The 16,048-nt window shown below is 40.9% G+C and overlaps 1 protein-coding gene across 1 annotated transcript in view; it reads left to right on the forward strand.

The window, feature by feature from the left end:
- The window catches only part of brca2 (BRCA2 DNA repair associated), a 103,181-nt gene that overhangs the window by 43,609 nt on the left and 43,524 nt on the right, over positions 1 to 16,048 (forward strand). Inside the window, exons 15-17 of the mRNA XM_080197444.1 lie at positions 6,201 to 6,391; positions 7,974 to 8,161; positions 14,094 to 14,264. Coding sequence (XP_080053570.1) covers positions 6,201 to 6,391; positions 7,974 to 8,161; positions 14,094 to 14,264 — 550 coding nt within the window. The remainder of the gene's footprint in view (positions 1 to 6,200; positions 6,392 to 7,973; positions 8,162 to 14,093; positions 14,265 to 16,048) is intronic.

A 16,048-nucleotide genomic window follows, 5' to 3' on the forward strand; every position in this document is an offset into this window, starting at 1 on the left:
ACATCCTTTCTAGTGTAATGCCCAGAACTAACCACATTAGCCCAGTTCAGGCTGAACAACTGTTGGATAAATGGTTCATCATAACCTCCTTGCTTTTGTACCGTATGCTTCTGATTATAGAGCCCAGGGTACATACGTTGTTTTCACTACTTTCTGTCATCTTCAGTAGTTGTACATATACTCTTACAGCATGCATTATCCTCCTATTTCCGGACCAAAACATTACACCTAGGGATTAAACTTCTGAAGTATTGCATTCAAAGTTCTTTCCTAATTTTTTTTTTGCAAGACCTCCTCCCTCTCTTTACCCATTTAATTATTAGCTCTATGAATCATGAGCTCTGGTCCCATGACTGTCAACGTTGATGTTCTGCAGCTTCTCCATGACATTGTTAACCTAGCACCAGGGATGCAACATATCATTCTGAAGTTATATTTGCAGCCACAGAAATTCCTGTCCATTGAATTCCTAATCACTACTGCTTTCCTGACCCTCTTTGTCCACTACTGCTAAACCACCTTTGGTACAGTGATCTTGGGTTTGGTTGTACTCTCAATAGTAACCATTAACCTCATCAATATTCAAAACTGAATACTGTTTAGAAAGTGAGATGCACTTTGGGGACTTGAGCACTATCTGCAAAGTTGTCTGTTTCTTTCTGGTGGTCATCAATTTGTCTCTGCGCACTCTTTAGCTGCAGGGTGCTTCTCTCATGGAATGTGTTATCCATGAAGTTCTCAGCCTCACGGTTGCATTGCAGGGAAGTAGGATGTTGATCAACTCCAAGCCTCAGGCGTAACTAAACAATCTCTCAGCCAACAGACCAGAACAAAGTACTGCTGCAGTCCCCAGCATCACATACCAGTCTTCAGCCATAAGTGGCAGGCAATAACCATCTCCAAGAACAGAGAATCTAATCATCACCCCATGACATTCAATGGCATTATCATTGTTGAAACCCCCATCATCAATATTCTGAGGGTTACCAATTACCAGAAATTTAACTGGATCAACCACAAATACTGTAACTATAAGTATGTCTCATTACATGTTACTAGATTTAAAATAGCATGTTCCCTAGCATTTCCAGATCAAATTATCCTAAGAAATTGTCCTGAAAACACTCAATGCACTCATCCTCTGTGACCTTTTCAGTTTAATTCATCCAATCTGTGTGAAGATTACAATCTCACGATTATTATAGTACCTTTCTTACAAGCCCTGATTTGTATCTTGATTTATACACCATCCTACACTGTAGCTACAATCAAGGGCTCATTAAACCATGACTTATTTCCTTTGTTACTACTTTACCAAAACTGATTTATTATTTGATCCTCCAAACCAAGTTCATCACTCACTACAATATTAATCTCATTTTTTATTAACAGAGCTACCACAGCTCCTTTTTCTTTCTTCCTTTCCTTATGAAATCTCATATCTTTGAATATTCAGATCCCAGCTTTGGTCACTTTGCAACCATGTCTCTGTAATGGTTATTACACCGTTCTGATTTTCTTCTATTTGTGCTATCAATTTATTCAGCTTTTTATGAATGTTGCATGCATTCAGATAAATCACTTTTAATTCTGTTTTCTTGCTGTTTTTCCCTATGCTGACACTTGCTGGTGCAGTCTTATGTTTGTACACTCGTCCTTTTCTGACACATTCTAGTTATCATTATCCATGTTGCTATCCTGCAGTAATACCTTGTCCTTGTCTTTAACTTTGCAAATTGCATTTCACACGAATCCTATACCCTGTTATTTTAGTTTAAAGTCCTCTACAATAACCAGTATACTGGTCCCATTTTAAGAACATAAGAACATAAGAAATAGGAGCAGGAGTAGGCCATCCAGCCCTTCGAGCCTGCCCCGCCATTCAATAAGATCATGGCTGATCTGTCGTGGCTCAGTTCCACTTTCCCGCCCTCTCCCCATAACCCTTAATCCCCTCTCTTATCAAGAACCCATCAACCCGCTTCTTAAAAATATTTAGCGAGGCAGCCTCCACCACTTCAACGGGCAGAGAATTCCAGAGATTCACCACCCTTTGAGTGAAGAAGTTCCTCCTCAACTCCGTTCTAAACCGCCTCCCCTTTATCTTGAGGCTGTGCCCCCTAGTCCTACTGTCTTTTTTGAGCGGGAAGAGTCTCTCCACCTCTATCCTATCCATCCCATTCATCATCTTATACGTCTCAATGAGATCTCCCCTCATTCTTCTAAACTCTAACGAGTACAAGCCTAGTTTATTCAGCCTCTCCTCATAGCTCAATCCCCTCAACTCCGGTATCAGCCTAGTAAACCTCCTCTGCACTCCCTCCAGGGCCAAAATATCCTTGCGCAGGTGCGGCGCCCAAAACTGCACACAGTACTCCAGCTGCGGCCTCACCAATGCCCTATACAGCTGCAGCAAGACCTCCCCACTTTTATATTCAATCCCCCTCGCTATGAAGGCCAGCATCCCATTCGCCTTCCTGACCACCTGCTGCACCTGCAAGCTGGGTTTTTGCGACTCATGCACAAGGACCCCGAGGTCCCTCTGCACCGTCGCCTGCTGCAGTTTTTCGCCCCGTAAGTAATAGTCCTTCCTACCATTCTTCCTACCAAAGTGGACCACCTCACACTTGCCAACATTAAATTCCATTTGCCATTTCCTGGCCCATTCGCCCAGCCTATCTAGATCCTTCTGCAGACTCTCCACACCCTCCGCACAATTTGCCTTTCCCCCAGTCTTGGTGTCATCAGCAAATTTCGACACCCTGCACTCGGTTCCCTCCTCCAGATCATCTATATAAATGGTAAATAGCTGAGGCCCCAGCACCGACCCCTGGGGCACCCCACTAGTCACCAACCGCCAATCCGAATAGCACCCATTGACCCCCACTCTCTGCCTCCTATTTGACAACCAATCCTCTATCCACGCTAACACCCTACCCCCAACTCCATGTCCCCTGACCTTCTGCAATAACCTCTTGTGAGGTACCTTGTCAAACGCCTTCTGAAAATCCAGAAAGACCACATCCACCGGCTCTCCTCTATCCACTGCCCTAGACACATCCTCATAGAACTCCAGTAAATTTGTCATTTTGCTTCAGGTGAAAGCTGTCCCAACAGTCAAGCTCCCTCTTTCCCCAGTGGTAGTGCCAGTGCCCAGTAAATTGAAACCCATTTCTCCCACATCCATCTTTCAGTCACACATTCAACCCTATAATCTTCTTTACTTTCTGTCAGTTTGTGGCTTGGGTAGTAATCCAAAGATTACTACCTTTGTAGTTTTTTAATTTAGTCCCTAGCTGCCTATACAGCTTCAGCATATTACTTAATCCTACCTATGTTGTTAGTACTCACATGGTCCGTCAAAACTTGATCCTTCCCATCCCAAATTCCTCTACAGCGCTGAGGAGATGTTGTTAACCCTGCCACAAGGCAGGCAACATAGCTGCCATGACTTTAGAAAGAAGTGACTATCCCTCTTTACTGTACAGTCCCCTACTACAAAAGGGGGTCACTCAAGTAGAGTCACATTCCTTTTTGTGGCCCTTGCATTGTGGTGCTATGATCGGTTTGCTCATCCTCCCTTCAGTTCCTGCTCTTGTCCATACAAGCTGCAAGAGTTTCAAACTTGCTTGATAATTGCAAGGTCTGAAAATGCTCCAGTACTACTTTCTGGGTGCCTATACCTGTCTTTCTCGGAGTCACACCCTCCTGTCCCTGATCACAAACCAAATCTCAGCCCAAGGGGTGCAGCTGCATCTTGGAACAAAGTAGCCAGTTAGCAGTACTCGTCCCCAATACATCAGTGTCTGAAGTTCAACTCCAGATCATCAACTCTTGAGAGAAGGTGAGAATTGTCTATTTAGTGTAAGAAGAATGGTAGGAAAATGTATTCCTGTCATTCAACTTTCTTTAAATCAATAAAACCACTTGTTGCTCAGAGCCTGAGCTACAGTAGATTTCCTCAGTGAGGAGAATCAAGGGGTCACTGCATGAAGAAAGTGTCCTCTGTTGCAGTGCCTGGGATTTGTTATTGTTCACTTTAGATATTAGACAGAAAAAGTGCATACGTGCAGATGTAGACAGTGGTGCTGAATGTGAGAATTTTTTTTGCCATTTCAAAAATTCCAGAACATGACACTGATCTTTCAAGCGCTATTCCTTAATTTGACTATCTGTATTCATACAGTCTATTTACAATCTCTGTGTTTGATTTCAGACTGATTGTGATGTGTGCAATTCTTTCAGATTTTGACTAAGTTCTTTTTCAAATGTAGCAGAACTAAAATCATAACTTTCAAAATGATATTTTTCCACTTTGGTATTGATGTACAATAAATAACTTTAAAGGTTGCCTGTGATACCAATCCTTTGGTTGAAATAATGTGATAAAATCTTATTAACAAAATTTTTAAGGAACAGATTGGAACAAGTAGATTTGGAAGTATGATATACAAACATATGTCAGATGTAAGTATCAGCCAGTCCCATCTCACTCACTGAAACTGCTTTTGCTGTATTTTGTCTATGTTTTGTATAATTAAATCAATGCCTCTTGGTGTTTGAACTCAAAACAATCTGTAATGCTAATTGAAATGTCAGGTTTTCTAAACATTCTCCATCTCAAGATTAAAGTATATAAATATAGGATTGAGAATATGAAAAGAGGAAAGATGATGGGCCATTCAGAATTTTGGGTGTTTAAATGAATTGATTAGAATTGTGTAATGAATTGATTAGAAATAGTCAACATGGTTTTGTAGCAGGTAGGTCGTGCCTTACTAACCTTATTGAGTTTTTTGAGAAGGTGACCAAAGAGGTGGATGGGGGTAAGGCAGTTGACGTGGTATACATGGATTTTAGTAAGGCGTTCGATAAGGTTCACCATGGTAGGCTTCTGCAGAAAATGCAGATGGATGGGATTGTGGGTAATCTAGGAAGTTGGATCAGGAATTGGCTATCAGTTAGGAGACAGAGGGTGGTGGTGGATGGTAAATATTCATCATGGAGTACAGTTACGAGTGGTGTGCCTCAGGGATCTGTTTTGGGGCCACTGTTGTTTGTAATTTTTATTAATGATCTGGATGAGGGTATAGTTGGGTGGATTAGTAAATTTGCTGATGACACCAAAATTGGAGGTGTGGTAGATTGTGAGGAAGGGTGTCATAGTCTGCAGGGAGACTTAGATAGGTTGCAGAGCTGGGCCGAGAGGTGGCGGATGGAATTTAATGCGGAGAAGTGTGAGGTAATTCACTTTGGTAGGAGCAACAGATGTGTCGAGTATAGGGCTAACGGGAGGACTTTGAATAGTGTGGATGAACAGAGGGATCTAGGTGTGTGTGTACATAGATCCCTGAAAGTTGGGAATCAAGTAGATAAGGTTGTTAAGAAGGCGTACGGTGTCTTGGCGTTTATTGGTAGGGGGATTGAATTTAGGAGTCGCAGTGTAATGTTGCAACTGTACACTACTCTAGTGCGGCCGCACTTGGAGTACTGTGTGCAGTTCTGGTCCCCGCATTACAAGAAGGATGTGGAGGCGTTGGAGAGGGTGCAGAGGAGGTTTACTAGGATGGTGCCTGGTATGGTGGGGAGGTCCTATGAGGAGAGACTGAGGGATTTAGGGTTGTTTTCGTTGGAAAGAAGGCGGCTAAGAGGGGATCTTATTGAAACATATAAGATGATTAGAGGTTTAGATAGGGTGGATAGTGTGGCCTTTTTCCTCGGATGGAGAAAGCTAGCACGAGGGGGCATGGCTTTAAATTAAGGGGGGGTAGCTACAGGACGGATGTCAGGGGTAGGTTCTTTACCCAGCGGGTGGTGAAGGATTGGAATGCCCTGCCTGCTGCAGTTGTAAATGCGTCTAGTTTGGGGGCGTTTAAGAGATCTCTGGATAGGTTTATGGACGAAAAGGGATTGGTATAGGCTAGTGGGTCATTGTTTTTGTAACTGGTCGGCGCAACATCGTGGGCCGAAGGGCCTGTTCTGCGCTGTAATGTTCTATGTTCTATGTTCTAAATTCAATTAGAATCAAATAAGTAATTAAGCAGTTTTATTACAAATCATTTTATTTCAGTGGCCTTTAAAAAAGGGAATGTCCCCGGACCTGTCAGTAGTTTGGTAAGATTGTTAAGGTTGATTCGGCAGGGTGACTGAGTAATGAGTCTTCTGGCCTCCCTGAAAGTAATTATTTTTGTGTTTTACAGGTTTCTCTAGGATAGTTCAAAATTGGAGTTGTGCAAAGGACCTACAGGAAATGAGATTAATAAAGAAGCGAAGGCAAACTATTCATCCACTGCCAGGGTGTTTGTATAAAACTAAAACCTCTGGTGCACCAAGACTATCTCTGCATGCAGCAGTTGAAGGGAAAGTACCAACTTATTTTACAGAAGAGCAGGTATGACCTGCGTTAGAATTATTGAAACCAAAACAAAAGATGCTGGAAAATCTCAGCAAGTCTGGTAACATCCTTAAGGACAGATTAGAGCTGACACTTCAAGTCTGGATGACCCTTGTTATCTGGACTTGAAATGTCAGGTCTTTTCTCTCCTTACAGATGCTGTCAGACCTGTTGAGATTTTCCAGCATTTTGTCTTTTGGTTTCAGATTCCAGCATCCACAGTAATTTGATTTTATCCAGTTTTTTTTACCGTAATTGATATTTTCTAATTTCAAATATTATTTCATGTACTTTAGTCAACAGTATACAGAGTGCACAATGCCAAATCAACATTTTTCATCACATTTAATTTGGCCACGGAACACTTATTTAATTGAAACTTGTCTTTCTGATATAGCTCATCGAATCAAGCGACATGCAATTGAACTTTGCTTAGTTGACTATCTAATATCTTGTTTGTGACGATGCTGTACTATCGCTATGTTTTGTGTTCAGGGCAATTTCTTTAAGAAACAGTATTTTGTTATATGCAGTCAGTTTGCCTGCCAGGAATGCAGCAGATGCTGCAAAAATAAGATAATTACTAATATTAGCTATATAAGTGTTTATTTAGCAGAAGGCTTAATTTTTTTTCTTAAAGTAATAAGGTCCGTTAAGTATAAAGGGACAGAGTCTTGTGAAACTAGAAATTGGAGCAGTTAGGTTTATAGTTTATTTTAAAATAAAGAGCATTTGCTGCCTGGAACTAGTAAACAGTAGAGGCTGTCTCTCTCACTCTCCAGAATCTTTCTGAAAGGTCTAGACCTGTTAACCAAGTCAAAGCAAGTATGCCTGGATTTGCTAACTATTTTTAAAGAGGGGTTAAATCGATAAGAGAAATTTTCCTTAATTGGAACTGGATTGTAATAAGTTCGAAGTTAAGAGCTTTCTTTGCATGTTTAAACATTGCTCAGCAGTTAAGTGTTAAACTGTTTCATTTTGTTAGAGGTATATTTAAACTGCATTCGGAATAAAGCCTGTTTTGATAAAAGATCCCTAATTTTGTCAGTGGAATTGCTCCTGACATGAAGCGTCCTTTCCTCAGGTTTATGCCAAAATAGAAAAATTGTTGGTCCAGTCTGAAAGTTTCTGATCTGGAGCCTTAACATGTTTAATAGGATATTTCAGAAGTTTAAAGGAAAAACTATTTAACATTAAATTTGGATAGATTGTTTTGAACACTTTTTTCCAGTTATTTATTTCATTCCACATTTGACCTCATGACTAATAACAAATATCCAGTGCTATTCTCAGTAGAAGAACAACTCAGTTGTTCTGTACTTCATGGGCCAGATTGCCAGTGAGTGTACTTTGAGAACATCTGGATAAAAACATTTGATTTGAAATTATAAAATGAATGGAAGTACACTGTATAATTTATAAAAAAGCCAATGTTACACTTGGATCAGAGGGACCTAAACCAATGAATAATATCTTTAGTAAATGAGAGGAAGTGCTTGGTTCAAATCTTATCAGACAGTTTAATAATATGAGAATGTATCAAATGGTTTAGTAATTTAAATATCTTTGTTTTCCCTAGTTGTATGTTTATGGAATCAGCAGAAGTACTTTGGGGGTACGAGCAGAAAATGCCGAATCCTTTCAGTTCAACTGTCGAGAATTTTTGAGTGATGAACTATTTAAAGCTGGCAGTGGAATGCAGCTTGCAGATGGTGGTTGGCTTATACCTGACAACAATGGAATGGTGGGAAAATCTGAATTTTACAGGTTGAGATAAGTTTATTCATTTTCTTAAATATTTGAACTTAAAATTTTAGTTTAAATGTGCTCTGATGGAATTTAAAACCACCCTATGGTTAACTGCTGTGGAAGTTTGTACTCTTTGATGTGCTGTGGTTACCATTTATATAGATGATCTGGAGGAGGGAACCGAGTGTATGGTGTCGAAATTTGCTGATGACACCAAGATTGGTGGAACGGCAAATTGCGCGGAGGGTGTGGAGAGTCTGCAGAAGGATCTAGATAGGCTGGGCGAATGGGCCAGGAACTGGCAAATGGAATTTAATGTTGGCAAGTGCGAGGTGGTCCACTTTGGTAGGAATAATGGTAGGAAGGACTATTACTTACGTGGTGAAAAGCTGCAGCAGGTCACGGTGCAGAGGGACCTCGGGGTCCTTGTGCATGAGTCGCAAAAACCCAGCCTGCAGGTGCAGCAGGTGGTCAGGAAGGCTAATGGGATGCTGGCCTTCATAGCGAGGGGGATTGAATATAAAAGTAGGAAGGTCTTGCTGCAACTGTATGGGGCATTGGTGAGGCCACAGCTGGAGTACTGTGTGCAGTTTTGGTTGCTGCACTTACGCAAGGATATTTTGGCCTTGGAAGGAGTGCAGAGGAGGTTTACTAGGCTGATACCGGAATTGAGGGAGTTGAGCTATGAGGAGAGGCTGAATAAACTAGGCTTGTACTCGTTAGAGTTTAGAAGAATGAGGGGAGATCTCATTGAGACATATAAGATGATGAATGGGATGGATAGGATAGAGGTGGAGAGACTCTTCCCACTCAGAAGGGACAGTAGGACTAGGGGGCACAGCCTCAAGATAAAGGTGGGGGCGGTTTAGAACGGAGTTAAGGAGGAACTTCTTCACTCAAAGGGTAGTGAATCTCTGGAATTCTCTGCCCGTTGAAGTGGTGGAGGCTGCCTCGCTAAATATTTTTAAGACGCGGGTTGATGGGTTTTTGATAAGCGAGGGGGATTAAGGGTTATGGGGAGAGGGCGGGAATGTGGAACTGAGACACGACAGATCAGCCATGATCTTATTGAGTGGCAGGGCAGGCTCGAACGGCTAGATGGCCTACTCCTGCTCCTATTTCTTATGTTCTAATGTCTCAAACAAAATGTTCCAAAAGAAAACTGATTGCGAGTTAACTTGGATTGCCCTGACATCTCAGGAATATGTTGGCAAAGGCTTGCCAATAAAGGTTGTATACAATATATGTAGATTGCTTGTTCATTCTTCAGCAAATAATGAAAGAAAAAACTGAAAGGGAACACAAATCTACTTGTACAAATTAATTGTATAAATATGGTTTTGTAAGAAATGATGGAACAGTGCTTGCAGAATAGTGTCAGATTTGTATCTTTCTCCACTGATGTAGTATTTCATGTGATATTCTGATCCATGTTCTTTCTTTCTGCATGCATGAATCTTTTGCTCTTGCACCTTCCTTGTTGCAGGGGCACACTTGCATGTTGTCAGTGTGTGCAATATTCCTGCTTCAGTGCAAAGCGAAATTCATTTCATGCACCTTTTTGACGTAACGAAAATATTATTTCTTTCAGTTCTTCAAAGATACAACTTGATATTGTGTGTCAACGGCTGTCACTTAGCATTGACAGCATTAATCCACTTTCATCTATTTGCACTCTTGGTTTTACTTGAAATTGCATTCAGTCCCACTGATCTGTATGTTTTCATAATCCTCATGAACCTCCTTCCACTCTGAAATTATTCCATTCTCCTCATGCGTGCATTAAACCTCACTTTTAAGTGCACCAGTTACTGATTGTGGCAATATGCTCCACATTTTCAGTACTTTATTTCCTGCAATGTCAAGTAGAACTTGCACGTTTCCTGCATGAATGAAGCTACTACCAGCACTTCGTTTTTTGGTCATGTCACTTCACAAAGGCCAAGTCCAAAATCTGAGAAACTCCCATTTCTAGGGCAAATTTTTGAAGACCACTTCTGTACAGGTTACCAGAAAAATCTCCTGTGTTTTATTCATTAATTTCCAGCATGTGCTCCCTTTTCCCTTATTTTCTCTACCCTTTTCTACTTCAAACTCCTGTCACCATTTAAATTGATGAAAAGTATAATTGACACTGATTAAAGAAAACATATTTGGCTAAAAAACAAAATGCAAACAATAATCATCAGAAATAGGAGGAGTAGGCATAGAACACTACAGCGCAGTACAGGCCCTTCGGCCCTCAATGTTGTGCCGAGCTATGTCCAAACCCAAGATCAAGCTATCCCACTCCCTATAATTCTGGTGTGCTCCATGTGCCTATCCAATAACCACTTGAAAGTTCCTAAAGTGTCCGACTCCACTATCCCAGCAGGCAGTGTATTCCACACCCCAGCCATTCTGAGTGAAGAATCTACCTTGGACATCCCTCCTATGTCTCCCACCATGAACCTCATAGTTATGCCCCCTAGTAACAGCTACATCCACCCAAGGAAATAGTCTCTGCACGTCCATTCTATCCATCCCCCTCTAACAAACCTCTATTAAGTCACCTGTCATCCTCCTCCGCTCTAAAGAGAAAAGCCCCAGCTCCCTCAACCTTTCCTCATAAGACCTACCCTCCAAACTAGGCAGCATCCTGGGAAATCTCTGCATTCTCTCCAATGCTTCCACATCCTTATAGTGAGGTGACCAGAACTGAACACAATATTCAAAACGTGGTCTCACCAACATCCGGTATAGTAGCAACATAACCCCATTTCTATATTCAATTCCATCTGGCTCATCGAATCTGCTCCATTATTGAACAAGATCATGGCTGAACTGATTGTGGCCTTTACGTCACTTTCCTTCTTGTCGACAATATACTTGACTCCATTGTAAATCAAAAATTTATCTAATGCGGTCATGAATATGTTTAATGGCCCAGCCTCTGCTGCTTGCCAGGGAAGAAAATACCAAAGACTAATGACCTAAAAGAAGAAATTTCTCCTAGTTTCCGTGTTAAATGAAACGGTGCGCTCATTCTAGGTCCCCATGAGTAAACAATTCTCTCAGCATCTATCCTGTCAAGTCCTATCAGAATATTACATTTTTTCAAGATGATTCATTCATCTCATCTTTACTGAACACAGGCACAACCTGCTCAAACTTTCCTCATAAAACACCTTTTAGTCTCTGAAATCAGCCTAGTTAGCCCCCCTCCCCCATTGCAATGCTCTCAATTAATATTGTCACCCTTTTCTTTTTCTACTCTCCTATCCCTGAACATCTTGTACCCAGAAATATTTGGCACATGGTTGTGCCCCTCCTGAATCAGGTCTCTGTTATCACCACAACGTTGTAATTTGGCATTGTAATCTGTGCCTGTAACTCACCGATCTTATTTACTATACTCTGCGTATTCACATATGTGCAGTATAACCCTGATTTAAACTTAATTACCTTTTCCAGATGCTGCCTATTAATTTACTGTTCTCTATTCTAGTGGTCTCTGTCTCTCCCAGTGTTTTGTCAGTATCTTGGCATTACTCTCTCTTCTTTTTCCCACAAATCTATTGAATTAGTTTAAAGCCCTTCCAAGAGCATTAACAAAATGTCCTGCAGTCTAGGCTCTGTTCAGGTGCAACCTGTCCGGCTTACACATGTGCCATCTCTCCTGGAGCCAGTCCTAGTATCCCAGGAATCTAAATCTCTCTCCTGCATCATCTTTCCAGGCAACCTCTCATTCGCCCTATATCTATTTCTATACTCAGTTGCATGTGGCACTGGGAGTAATCCAGAGATTACTACTTTTGAGGTCCTGCTTGTTAATTTTCTATCTAGCTCCCTAAATTCTGATTGCAGGAACTTGTATCCTTTCATATCCACGTTACTTTCTACCAATGTGGCCTACAACCTCTGGCTGTTCACCCTTCCCCAGAAGAATGTCCTGCAGCTGCTCTGTGTCACTGTGACATCCTTGATTCTGGCACCAGGGAAGCAATGTACCACCCTGGAGTTTAAGTCAATGGTTGGAGAAGCACCTGTGATAGAATCATAGAATCCCTACAGTGCAAAAAGTGGCTGTTTGACCCATTGAGCCTGCACTGACAACAATCCCACACTGACAGCAATCCCACCCAGACTCTATTCCTGTAACACCACATATTTAACCTGCTAATCTCCCTGACACTAAGCAACAATTTACCATGGCCAGTCAACCTTACCTGTACATTTTTGAACCATGGGAGGAAACGGGAGCATCCGGAGGAAATCATGCAGATATAGGGAGAATGTGTAAACTCCTCACAGTTACCCAAGGAAGGAATTGAACCCAGGTCCCTGGTGCTTTGAGACAGCAGTGATAACCACTGTCCACCGTTTCTGTTCTTCTAACTAAGAAATCCCAATCATTACTCTTTTCCTTTCTACTACTTCCCTGCTGTACAGCCGAGTTGCTTGCGCTGTCACGAACTAAGCTCTGACTGCATTCCTACGTGGAACAGATATCCTCACCAGTATCCATAACAGAAAACTGAGTGAGCAAGTCTCCAGAGGTCCTACCTGCGCTACTTGCCTGGTTCCATGGCACAGCCTGGCAGTCACCTGTGCGCTTTCTGCCTCTATGCTTCTGATCTGCATTGTGACCACCTCTCTGAACCTGCTGTCCACGTAGTTCTCAGCCTTGCAGATGCACCAAGGTGACTCCAGCTGCCACTCAAACTCTGGAACCTGAAGCTCAATTTTCTGCAGCTGGTAGCACTTACTGCACAAATAGTCATCTAGCGTCTAGAATCCACAAATTCCCACATATTACAGGGCACACATTCCACACCAGTGAGCTGCCATGTCATAACTTTACTTCCCTTTATGCTAACTTTATTTTACTTTGGTTTACTAATACAGCTTCACTGGCCTTGACTTTATTCCTTGTTCAAATCCACATTGCTGCTTCTTAAAAAAAAATACATTTTTCTAATTTTACAGCTATTTACAAACACTCCCTATTCTTACTACCAGTGTCAACAACCTTGTATTTTCTGACGTTGTACTCCATCTGCCAAATTTTTGTCCATTTGCTGAACCCTATTTATATCGCTTTGCAGACTGTTTGGATCCTCCTCACAACTTGATTTCATACCTAACTTTGTTGTATCATCTGTAGATTTGGCTGCAATGAAGTTTTCCCTTTATCCAGGGCACTAATATAAATGGTAAATGTTTGAGGTCTTAGCATTATTCCGCTAGTTACCATTTCCAAACCTGCAAATGACCTATTTATTTTGACTCTGTTCCCTGTTAATTAGCCAATCCTCTATCCATGTTAATATGTCATCCCCAGCACTGTGCACTCTTGCCTTCTGCAGTACCTTTTTAATGTGGCATCTCATCAAATGTGTTTTGGAAATTCAGATTCATTGCATTCACTGTAAGAGCAACTTCATGTTTAATCATGTCTTTCTATTTTATGTGTGCCTGCATTCAAATTGGAAAACACTGGCTGTAAATGTGGAAAATCTCTTTGAAACTGATTGTTAAATCAGAAGTTATAATTTTTTGAATACCATTTTCATTCACAGTAATTCAGACAGTGGGTATATGCTAAGTCATGCCATTCAGTCAGCATTGTAACAATAACAACTGCAATAATGCTATGCCATCTGTATAGCTAATAGTAATAACTATAACATTTTGAATATTTCTCCCTAATTATTATTACTTAAACAGTTAACAGATGTGTCTATCCCAGGTGATTTCCACTATATGCTCTGTGCTGTACCTCATGTATGCATAAGAGAAATTAATAACTAGAATATTTGGGATGAATTTTGTGAACCAGGGACTCTTCCAGAACGTTGTTTACCGGGGACACAGTGCCACATTTGAGTCTGTCCCTGAAAAACAACATGGTCACTCCACAATAGGTGTGTTGTAATTTGATGAGAATTATTTCCTCCCCCTCTCTTAGAGCTCTTTTAGATTCGCCCGGTGTGGATCCCAAGTTAATCAGCAAAGCTTGGGCCTACAACCATTACAAGTGGTTAGTGTGGAAATTTGCAGCAATGGAGACAGCTTTCCCCAAAGAATTTGGCAGCAGGTGTTTAACACCAGAAAACATACTTCTGCATCTTAAATACAGGTGTGGTCTACTTTGCTTAAGTGTATATCATGTTTCTAAACATGTAATTTTCTTTGTTTTTAAATGGTTTATCTTCTTTCCCCCTCAGGTTGAGTCTTTGAATCTCTGCTGCCAGTCTCCTAACTGGCAGCAAGTCCCGTCCATGGTGTCCTAACTTTGCTCCTGGTTTGCAGTATCTCAATTTTAATTCTCGTATTTCAATTCTTTCTGCTGTCTTTTCTGTCCATGTCTGCGTAGCATCCTTAAACCCGACAACACTTGACAATCATTAGGCTCTTCCACGTTTGTTCTCTTGTACATTCTTGGTATTAATATCACCTCAAAACTCAAATTTTGTCTGAGGCTCAGGTGAAATATCTTGGATTGTTTTATTATGTTAAATGGGCTGTAAATGCAAGTTGTTGCCAGCTGAATCAGTCATGCCATTCCATATTATGTCAGATAATTTTTGTACCTTGCAGTGTTTCAAAGTGCTTCATATCCAATTAATTGCTTTTGAAGAGAAGTCATTGTTAAATAGGCGTTCACTATCATTTAAAGCACTTTTAACTGTTTATATAAAACAATGTTAAAATAATATGAAATAATTAGATACCCAAAGATGATAAAATACGGTAGATGATGGAAGTCTGAAATAAAAACAAGATGGTCAAAGGGAGTGGTAATGATTAGTATTAAAGACTAAGGCTTTACTCCAGGATAGGTGTTAATAACAGCATAAAAATCATACTTTCTGAAAGCAAAATAGCAGAATGTGTTAATTACTGAAAAGGGGAAAGCAAGATACTGAGAACAAAATATGGACTGGCAAATTGGAGAAGCAGCACCTCATCCTTCCAGTAGGCATTTTACAGCCTTTTGGACTTGACACCTGCCGTGGACCAGGGCTTTAGTCGTTAATCCCATCATTACCGCTCTTTGTTTCATGTTCCATTCAATATTTGTCATTTCAGCTCTCCTGCCCTGACCTTCAACTTTGCCCCATCTACTGCTCCCACTTTTTCATTAGCGTAAAAGCCATCACATTCCTACCTCTCTCCAGTTCCAAAGAACAGTGACATTGGACTTGAAGCATTAACTCTGTTTCTCCCTCCACAGATGCTGGCAGACTGCTGAGTCTTTCCAGTATTTTCTGTAATTAAATCACCATCCCTGATTGCAAGTTTAAGTAATTTAAAGCAGGCCATAATCTGCTACTTGTATTGCGATGTATTGATGGATGGCATTTGTTAATTTATTTTATTGCTTTAGGAAACTTTATTCACATGGTTCTTTAGAATTCGTATTAATCTGAACTTCACCTGTGGGGGAACCTTAAGAGGGCTGAAAGTAATGGTCAAAAATCAATCTGAATATAAGTTCTACAACCACCATTTTTAATGGGGATAGCAATCAGATGTACTAGGGGAAAGTTTGCACAAGCAAAGCGTAAGCCTAATATAAGCACCATTCTCCATCACTCTGGCTATAATGTTTTATCCCGCCTCCTCAGTTTATCCATAATACCCTCCTCCATTACCTTTGTTTCATTACCCAACTTTGTGGCATTGTCCTTGCTTGATTCCACTTCTACAGATCCAGACGCCGTCAGGGACACTCCAACTTGTATTCCCACCCGTATGTCACTTCTGCATATGATTGATTTAGCTTCAGTGGCCACTTGTGTTCATGAATTTTATATATTTAGTAGTCCTTCACATGAAAATATTTCCTTTAACTTCCTAAATATCAAAATGCACATTTGTTCTTTTAGATTGTTTCTTTATTCCTGAGTTCATACTTTC

The sequence above is a fragment of the Carcharhinus amblyrhynchos genome, chromosome 10 (assembly GCF_965287045.1).
Source record: "Carcharhinus amblyrhynchos chromosome 10, sCarAmb.v2.hapA, whole genome shotgun sequence".
Lineage (NCBI taxonomy): Eukaryota > Metazoa > Chordata > Chondrichthyes > Carcharhiniformes > Carcharhinidae > Carcharhinus > Carcharhinus amblyrhynchos.